Here is a 10,556-nt window from a genome sequence, read left to right as displayed (position 1 = left end):
AAACGGACTAGATTCTAAAATTGTTTGACAAATGTATTAAACACCATAAATTACAGTTACTTGACTGTTGGGACTCTTAGGTGATCTTCTGCCTCCCACGTGCCATACCTCTGTATCTGAGCCTGCACTGCCATCTGCTGCTCTTTGGTATGAAACACACGCCAGAGGATCTACAGACTGTTGGGTTGGTTGATAGGTCATGTGTTGCATTCAAGTGCTCATCGTAAATACCTAATTTGTAAATGTAAGTTAGGCATTCAAGGCATTTGCTTGGAAATAATTAATGAATCCTGTAATGTTTAGTGGCTGCTGTCACTAAAAAAACAAATCAATCAAATCAAACAGCACAAAGCTAGTTTGTCCTATAGCAAAGGAATGAACAGAAAGACTTACATATCTGGGGTGAAATCTCTTAATCTCTTTATAATAAAAACTACACTTAACTACAAGTATTGTCTTAATGTTAATGTTACAAAGCAAGCTTAGTTTTAGCATTTAGAAATAAAAAACACAGTGGAAAACAATAAAATGGCTTTTTCAGAAAAAAAAAAAAGTATCACTGCTCCTCACTTTTTCACTACCTCTCTATAGCACACCACAACTTGACACGATAAGTCCAATGAGAAATGTCAGCTAGCAGGAATAACAACGCTAACCCAGACTATTTACCAGATCAATATCAGATGAGACTGGCACACTTGTGAAAAACTTACAACCTCATGTCTGCTTGTGTTTCTCTGACAAATCACAAAGTGATGCACTTTCCATCCAAAGCCATCAGTCTGCCACTTTTATCAAAGCCCAAGATTCAAGTAGCTGGCTGGGAGCTGTCATGAAGTCGCACACTGGAATCCTACATTGACTCACATGTCAATCAGAAAAGCACGGATTGGCCCGACACCGAGCACTTCTCATTAAACCACCCATAACACACAGTAACACAGTGAGCTGCCTTACCTTAAACCAGGTATATTTTCCTCACCAGTCTCTGGGCAAAAGCATCCGTGGCTTTATTAAAATTCAGGGCTGTGACTGATTTTCCAGCTTCAGCATGTCACTGCGATGACCCTAGATGATGGCAAAATAATACAAAAAAAAGGGCAATCAATTTGGAGAGATGCACTTTCTGATCTTATGGAGCCTCCTAGGGGCAAAATATCCCCTGATTTAGCCAGGTCAAGTTAAATGGCTTGGTCAATCACGTTATTAAACTAATTTTGTGAAAAGTGGATCAAAATTGAATGCTAATTTAATTTGTGTTTGGGACAAATACTAATAGAGAATCTTGACTGAAATGGGGTTAGCATTCACAGAAACATGCGTCTTGACCCGAGGAAAAGGAATTTTGTTGGTGTTTGGCTCACATGTACTTGACCATAAAGTAAAAGTGGTGAGTTAATGCTGATTGTTGTGCCTAAGTAGTAGTCAACCCCATCTTTCTGTTAAATTAGGTTGCTGTAGGTGCTGTAGTTTCTGAAATCAAGGTATTTTTAGGGTATAATAATAATAATGATAATAATAGTGCATGGACTAGGCCAGTTGATTCGCTCTTTGGGGATTTGTAGTCAATATTTCAAACAGCACTTGAAGGCAGCTGCTCTAATCTGGTCTAATCTGGCCAGGAACGTCACCAGATGAGAGATGACATCTGTGGATACCAGCTTTACTGCTCAAGTGAAATAAACACACGGCTGTCATTTTCTGAGACAAAATGTCTATAACAACTTGCCAGAAGGTTACCCTGATATCATGCTCTGTTCTCTGTGTTTCTCTCTTCCTGCCCAGAATGCTTTTACCCAGAGGGAAGAAGGAGATGGGGCAGCCTGAGGGTAAGGCGGCTTATCAGATCATCATCCATCCGTCCGTCCATCTCCATCCTGCTCCATCTCCAGTGTCTTTTTTTTGTTGCTGCCGTTGTTGTTGTTGTTGCCAGCTGTTACTCTGACTATACAGAGTGCGTCAGGCCTAGAGTCCCATCATAGTGCACACATGTTCATCATAATGTTACACAATGTCATCACAGATATTGAAGGATATGTTCATGGTATATGTTCTAAAACTAAAAAAAATATTAACTGTATTTATACATGCACATGTTCAAATATGTTTAGGCCTATTCATTTATATTTTTAATATATGTCTACACTACATTTTAAATAGCCTACCTATATTAAACACAGTACTGTAAAACTGAAATGATTGTAGGGTTGTGTGTTATTGTTATTGTTTGACATTGATATTATTGATTAAGCTGCTGCGTCTGTTGATAAGTCAGACCTAAAGATGGAGGTGGACACAAATTTAGTCTATTCTAATGCCTCTGCTTGAACATTACATTTTTGAGTCTCCCATCATGTATCTGTAAATGTCTGCAGCATTAATAGATACTTTGCTTCTTTAAAATGGTTCTGTATTCCCCCTGAGAAGGTTTAACAGTTTAACATGGTGACATGCACATGACATGTCTGGAGGTGTTGTCAAAACCACTCAGTCATCACTATAGGGACACCTCTTGTCACATATATGATTTGTCACTTGACCAGGACCTCTGATGTTTCACCAAGGACTGTCTTTCAGCCTGTAGGTGGAACAACTCTGTATAAACAAAACAAATATAAGAAAAATGATACTTTTCATGTAAAACAGTGGTCTTATGTAAACAAACAATATTGAAGTCAAAACCAGAAAGATATTTGGATCAAGGATATTATAAAAAAAAACAAACAGGGAGACTCTTTTCTATATCACCTCATGTTGAAAATGCAATTTAGTTCACCTCTGAGTATTGGTTTGATTTCAGAAAGTAGAATACCGTTTCATTTTGTGAATTTTAATAAATACTTATTTTATAACAGCCTAGTAATAACTAGCCTATCATTTGCTGTAAGTTCACTGTTTGAAGGCTGATTCAGTTAAAAGCAACATGCTGGCTGCCACGCACAAATCATGCAGCGCTTTAGACTCCAATTTCAAAAATTATAATAGCATAGAATAGAATTCTATTATCTATTATCAATAATAGATGTATCTATTATCAACAATCCTCAAAAACTATAATGCTGATCCAACTACTAACAACACAAAGTAGCCTAACAGAAATAATCAATAACTACAAACAAACCAAGCAAACAACCAGCTATAAATGTCACACACACGCCTGAAAAAAAAACACTTGAAATGTCACTCCCTCCCAGTGTCACGGGGCTATTTCCAGACTGTGTTGTACTGAATGCTTTGTTTTTTGGAGTTGTAAAACTGAGCTGACAACCCAAACTACAATGATACATCTGTAAGAAACTAAGTATTGATCGCAGTTTCTTACCTTGTGACTCCAAACAGGGATAAGTCTCTCTTCTCTTCCGCCACGTCTCGTCGGTCCAAAGTTAAAGAAATGATGACTTTGCTTCTGTGTTTGGTAGCAATCCAATAGTTGTCCATGGTGGTCTATTTACGTCCATGTTAACTGACAGTGGTAGCATGCTAACATCCTCGCGACGCGTTTTCCTACCAGCAGATGGCGCGTTTTGATTGGTAATGTTGGAGTTATGAGCGATTGTTTGAGGTGTATCTCCCTACTATATAGTGATAACGACGGTTACTCAAACTTATAGCGACCATATTAAACTTTCTTTGCGGGCCAGTGCGCCAAACATGGTATGCAACGCTAACTTTACCGCACTGCAGTAGCCTGCCTACTTAACGGCTACGTCTGCGTGTTTATAAGGGCGTGAATGTAATTGGTCGAACAGACTGTCGATCATAAGCAACAGCATATGATTGGTGCAAAGAGGCGCTGAGGGCGGCAAAAACGACATATCAGGAAATATTAAGCTTTATCCTATTGCCCACTTTATCCATGTAAGTTCTCAATATTTAGCTAGAATATTAATATTGTTAAGACTAAAGTGCTAATATTTTCAAAGGACTCCCTAACATGTTATGAAATGTAGAATGCAGTAAAATAATGTCTCACATTTTCAAAACACGTACACCAAACAGTACTCACAGTAAACTACTGTAAGTTTCTTTAGTACTAACCCTAAGTTCTGAAACAGTGTCTTTCCTGACTGTTTAATCAGAAGCACCAAAATATTCCCAGATGTTGACCTGATACCAGTGAATGACTTAATTGGGCCAAATGGGAATTCTATATAATTGTGGGAAGTGCTGCCAAAGCAACACAAATAATTTCAAGGATGTGAGAGCCGATATACTCTCACTGCTTGTGTGATTAATTTCTCAAATGAGAAAAGAAGACACGTGTATTACTGGTCGAGGAAGAGATCACTGTGAGATATTTGCAGGGGGAAAAATGCTCTAATTATTGGTATTGATTGATTGACTGGCTGGTTTTTGTCTCCTCCAGTTGGGCCCGGGTTCTACCCTCCTGTGATGCATCAGCTGTCATTGCCAGCAGACCCAGAGCAGTGGGGTGTGGACCCTTCATACTCCATGACACACAGTGCTGAGGCCATGGCCAAAATAAAAGGCATTGGACGAGGCAAAAAATACAACCTGATGGCTCAAGCAATACCCATATATGGCTTTGGGATCCTTCTTTACATCTTCTATATTATATATAAGGTAATTACTATATGACTGGTTGGCAGGTTGTATGAGTATAAACTACTATATACACTTTGTATAGAGTACCGTGTATGAATATAAAGTTTCATCATGCAGCTTTACTACTATAATATGCGGCAGTATACTTAAATACAGCATAATGAGAAATATGGTGATCTCTGTGACAATACTGACTTTTTTTTTTAATAAACTACCATTATTATTGCTATGCTCTATTACTCTAATCAAAATCAGTTTTATGTTCACAGCTGACATGTAAGGGGAAGACTACTAAATCAGGAAACTACACTACAGTAACCAAGGAAAATATGGAGAATAAGATTAGTAAGTAGCCTTCAGTGATTGACAGTATTTGTATGTGTAATTCCAATTTTCTTGATACATTTTAACAGCCCTAGGGTTCCTAGTAATTGAATTTGATCTTGACTTGGCTTTTTGATATTTAATAATAATTAGTGGCATGAAGTTCTTCAGTGAAAGAATAGTCAAAGCCAAAAGTACAGTAGCAAAATACGTCAGTCATTGTAAAGGCAATTTGGTGTGTAAATGGCACTTTAGTATGTATCAGTACAAATCACAAAAACCACACATGCCTTAAAATATGCGTGTGTGTCAGTGTAATATATTTATACACAGCTGCATATAATTTGTACATGTACTGTTTACATAGAAATGCAATATATTATGATATTAAAACACTATGTTCTCTTACAAATCTTACAGTAACCGATTATGAGTTAGCCAGGCTTCAGGAGAGACTGCTGCGAACAGAAAAGATGATGGAGAGGATTGTCTCTGGAAAGAGTCGTGGTTCTGGGAGGTAAGACTTATTTTTCTCTCAACATCCTACATTTCACTGCCCATAGCACAGAAGAACCAGAAAAATTACTTCATACTTGGATAAATCAGCATAGACTTGGCATGGAAATGAAAGGGCTAAAAATTAAAAGAAAAAATATTCAAAGGCTGGTGAGGCCACTGGCATATTTTACTTAACAGCTACTGCCTCAACTTTTATAACTATTTAAAAAGTCATATGATAGCATAAATTGTCTAGAAAATGAATTTATGTGTAAGGAGAGGGGAAATTATCTAGTTGCTAGTTTGTTGGAAAATACTTGTGTCCCTTTTGGACACACTGATGCTGAATAATTCTTTTTAACAAGCAAATAAAAACTCACATTGAGACTCACAGACCCAGTAATGTAGTCGAAGTGACTTTTATTAGTCACAATTGACTGATATAGAAAACATCTCTAATCTGGGCATCATCTCACTCAGTAAGGGCTTTGAGAAATCAAGAAGAATCAGAGTGATGTACCATAGCCTTGCCGTCTTGCCTGACTGCTTCCATATCTGTGTTGCTCTCTAGTGGCAGAAGGAGGAAGAGTAAAACTACAACATCAAAGAAGGAGGAGAAATTACTCCGGCAACTTAGACAGATCACACAGCTGATGCAAGAGAGTCGGCTGGAGGGAGCCTCCCCAGAGATGGAGGCTGAGGAGGTCCCCTACACTGCAGACTGGGAAGGTACACATCTGAATCTCAATCTCCAAGCTCCTCACATCATTTCACAAGATGTATTTGTTGCATATTATAGTTGTAGATTTTGTCCCCAGAGCAATCAAATACATTTTTAATCATAAGAAGCTGTTTTATGCAACCAAACTCTCATACTGTTCATGAAATGATGTTTCTTTTTGAAAACCAATGCAGGCTACCCAGAGGAGACCTACCCAGTGTATGATGATAACTATGACCGATGCAGATTTGACACCATTATGCTGGAGGTACCTCCCAACCAGCCCACCGCCGAGGCCCTGGCAGAGAGGATGGAGCAAGAGGAGGAAGAGGTTATGGCAAGGAAGCTATCCATAGTGCAAGAGGAGGATGAAGAGGAAGAGGAGGAGGACGGAGCGCAAGAGGAGGAGGAAGATGAGGACATAGAGGAAGAAGTGGAGGAAGTGGAAGAAGACATAGAGGAGGAGGAGGAGGAAGAGGAAGAGGAAGCAGAAAAAAGGCTGTTGCTTAGTCTTCCTTCATTCCAGCCGGCTGCAGAAAGAAAGCAGGAGAGACTTGGTTTGGAGGTGAGCAAAGAGCTTCAGTGTCTCAATGGAGGGAAGAAGCAAATCAGCTTCAGTGACCACAGAGATGTGTTCCACTACCCTAAAGAGGATACTTATGAAGAGGAGGAAGAGGAGAAGGAAGATGAGGTGGAGGAAGAGGACGAGGGGACAGAGGTGGAAGAAGAGGAGGAGGAAGTGTATGAAGACGACCCAGTGATGGAGGCAGAGAGCCTGCAGTTCAGTTGCGAGGGCGGCCCCAACCCGGAGGAAGAAGCAGAGGAGGATGACGAAGAGTATTTGTTAATGTCAGCGCCTGTGGAGGGTGACGGTTCCATCCATGCAGACGTGCCCAAGGAAGTCGGGGTGAGTGGGCTGAGGATGCGGAACAGGAGGGAGACGTGAAGGACTTTTCCAATTACCTGAATTGAGTTTTTAAACATACAGTGAACTCAATGTTTCTCAAATTGTGCTTTGTTTATTACTGATCCCTTAAATGTGTAAAATGTAGAACATGAGCTTCTGGTGCTTGCTATGTATATTTTCATTTACAGTCTTTCTATTTCCAGTTTTGACTTGATATTGACAAACAAACGGTGAAAAGAAAGTTTCAGGCTCAAGGAGCATTTCAGCAATTACAATTGTATGTTTTCTTTATTTAGAGGGCTTCTCAAATTTCCTTTTTCTGGCATAACAGATTTGGAACAATAACTTTTTCTGATATACATCATGCTCAATGACCATGGTACACCCACACAGGTGTTTTTACTGAACATAATTCCGGGCAACGGTCCAATCACTCAGGTGAATTAAAAACACCTGTGTGTGTGTGTGTGTGTGCAGAGCCTTTAAAACTATTGAAAGAATTGAAAATTATTATAAAGTTAGCGACTGCTCATTTGCTTTTTTTTCTTTCATCGAGAAAGGCTCTCCAAATGTAGTAGTTTGGTGACCCACAGAATGTTTGCACTACTATTATAATCCTATAAGATGACTTTTACACGACACTATTGTTATTACATTTGAATCAGAAAATGTGTCTCATGTTCCACAGAAGCCATGAGTGCTCACAGCAGGTGCAGAGTGTGCAGTGCCTGAGACTGTCATGCAATATCTGGCTCCATCTGGTGGTGCAATGTGGTTCTACTCTTGGGGATGCTCCCTGTTGCGGTAATGCGGCATAACAGCTTAGAATACACGGCACCATGATGCATAACGTCCAGGGATCATTGCAAATAACCCCCCAGCAAGAATTATCATATCCAGGGTGCACACAAACTGAGTAGAAGTAAAGCATGTGGAGGCTGCAAATTGGTAGTTGTTGTAAATAGCAGCAAAGCTCCTGTCAATATACGGAGTAAACGTGAGCATGAAGATTTATGAATACAGATCAGTGCAGAAACATGGGAAGGATGTGGTAAGATAGATCTCAGGTGCCACAGCAGCACAGACTTTGACTTCAAGTGGCCGACATTAAGTCATTAGCTGCTTTTTGCATTGCTGCCTCTAGTGATTGATGTGATTAAGTTACACTATTAAACGCTTTAGGGAGATCCATCTTCTGCACTTGATCCATTCTAACTGTTTAGGAGCAGTGAGCTGTCACAGCACAAGGGCCAGGGACTAACTCTAGTAGTTGGGCAACTGTGTGCCATGGTCAAAGGTAATGAAGTGTTTCAATATTACTGAGAAATAGCACAAAATATCCCACTTGTAATGACATTATGACAGACAGTACAGTCTCAATCTTTCAATAGAAATGGAGGGTGATGTTAAAAGATTGTTTCTTTTAATATTTGTCACAACAGTTTGTCAGCATCAGTCCCATATCTTTCTCAACAGCCTCAGTATTCTTGCAGCTGACATCTCACTGTGGACATTAGATACACCTGTGCTTCTTCTAGTATGACAAGGCAAAATGTCAGCTGTATGAAAAGGTTTTTACTGACATTTGTAAGGAAAATTACTTTGCCATTTTAAAATGATTTTGAACTTTATATATATATATTTATATATATGGCCCTTTTTAGTTAAATATTTAGGATTACAGTTGTTACAAAATCCATTTTCTATTGTAATTATATTGTTCAGCAGGTTTTCTGGTTGTGACTTAAAAAAGATTATTTTTTGTTCAAGATGATCATAAAAGAAGGTGACAACTGAGCTGAATCTTCGTCTCAGAGGAATAGAGGTATTGATGAGTTGATGTAATGGTAAGATCAAGCAGCAACAACCATGGTCAGAGGTCTCTCTCTTACAGAAATACAAAGCAGAAAAAAAGGATCAGACAAGAAAGAAAGAAAGACAAAAAATATTGAAAAAAACAACAAGTGATGTGAAATGTAGCTTTAGCCATTCAGAAAAGGATGTAACATCTGTCTGTTTTTAATGCTTGATTATCATCCCAGACATCTCTGTAATGTTGGAACTGTTTTGTGTCGAGTGCCAGTGTAGCACTGAACAATGGATCCTGTTTGCACATCACACTGCCACCCCTGAAGTATTAGCTAGTAGGCAAGGTTGTAGGCAAACCAGTTACTGCAACGTATTGTAATTTAAAAGCCATGCAACCTTTTTCTGTTCACGCTGTTGTAAAAATACACACAATAAAGACAGCATTGCTTGTCAACTTCCAATACAATCTTTCTGGGTGCATTTTATGTTCTTCCACTTCACGCATCATGTGGGTGTTTGATTCTCCCCTCTATAAACAATCCACAGGACTTGGCGAAACGAACTGATACACCTTGCCACTGGATTTCAGCATTACTCTAAATGTTACATTAACTGGTCTAATTAGGAACCACAAGTGTAGTTCAGAAGAAGGTGACTGATACCTGAAAAGAGATGGTATGTTCACTGTTTGAAAGAGGAGCAAAAGGTAAAAGACTGCATCAAATTCATAAACATGTAACTCAAAAGAGTTCAGTAGTTTTGAACAGAACACATATTTTGACTTAAGTTTTATTTTTTTCCATGATCAAAGGACTGTGTCTATACCACCACAGTAAATTGTACACCATTTACTGTACATTACAACGAGAGCACTAAAAACAGAAAGTGAAAGAACCTTTGGTTCCTGGACACATGTATGAAAAGCAGACTTTACAGCAAGAGTATCAACAATTTTAAAATAGAAATTTAAAATAGTTAGAACACAATTGAGTACAAGAATAGCACATTTGATTTCCTCATAACCCACAGTAACAATATCGGTATCAGAGATTGTTCTTTGCCTTCATTCAGCATTTTTTAAAGGTCATAAAATACAAAATACTGTCATATATTTGAGAAAGGATACTTCCCCATAAGGAGCAAGAGGAATAATATTTTGAGTAAAAATGTGAACAGCAATAAACCACGTGATATAGAAACGTACAGCCAGTCAGATGAGGAATGTATCAAACTCCACCTCAGTGGAGCATAAAATTAATCAAAGTTGCAAAGAGCAGGAGATGAACTATGCAAGTGTAGAAGCTGTGGCAGATTCACACTGTTGCTATGTGTTTGTTGGCAGTAAGTCAATCTGTGTTCAGTTTATTTTTTACAGGTAGGAGACATCAGAAGATATGAGCACAACCTTAAGCCTGAGTGCCTTCGATATTATATCTGCTGCAACGTAAATAATTATTCACCTCTTTAGTGTAATGTGTTGTAGGCCTTACTGTAATTTAAATATATCTGGACAATTGCTAAAATGTTGTCCGATGATATGCACTTTGGATTATTATCTCCCGGAGGTTTCACAACTCCAGCTGTTTAATCAGTCTAAATTAACTCCGCACCAGACAACTGAATTCAAAGTAGCTACAGAGAAATATCTCCAATGCATGTGAAGACAGCAAGAACAGCAAAGACCAATTCAAGCTCAGCTCATTTTATGGCCAAAGCGTAACACTGGAATTA

General features: G+C 38.7%; 1 protein-coding gene across 1 annotated transcript; it reads left to right on the top strand.

The window, feature by feature from the left end:
* The first annotated feature begins 1,711 nt into the window (after positions 1–1,711).
* ric3a (RIC3 acetylcholine receptor chaperone a) lies at positions 1,712–7,055 on the top strand. Its single transcript, XM_070910876.1, has 6 exons — positions 1,712–1,829; positions 4,367–4,584; positions 4,836–4,911; positions 5,311–5,407; positions 5,960–6,117; positions 6,304–7,055. The coding sequence occupies exons 1-6, from the start codon at positions 1,712–1,714 to the stop codon at positions 7,053–7,055; spliced, it is 1,419 nt and encodes a 472-aa protein (XP_070766977.1).
* Positions 7,056–10,556: the final 3,501 nt, after the last annotated feature.

This window comes from Enoplosus armatus, chromosome 1 (assembly GCF_043641665.1).
Source record: "Enoplosus armatus isolate fEnoArm2 chromosome 1, fEnoArm2.hap1, whole genome shotgun sequence".
NCBI classification, from domain to species: domain Eukaryota; kingdom Metazoa; phylum Chordata; class Actinopteri; order Centrarchiformes; family Enoplosidae; genus Enoplosus; species Enoplosus armatus.
The sequence above is the reverse complement of the archived record's forward strand: the minus strand, read 5'-3'. Positions and strand labels throughout refer to the sequence as shown.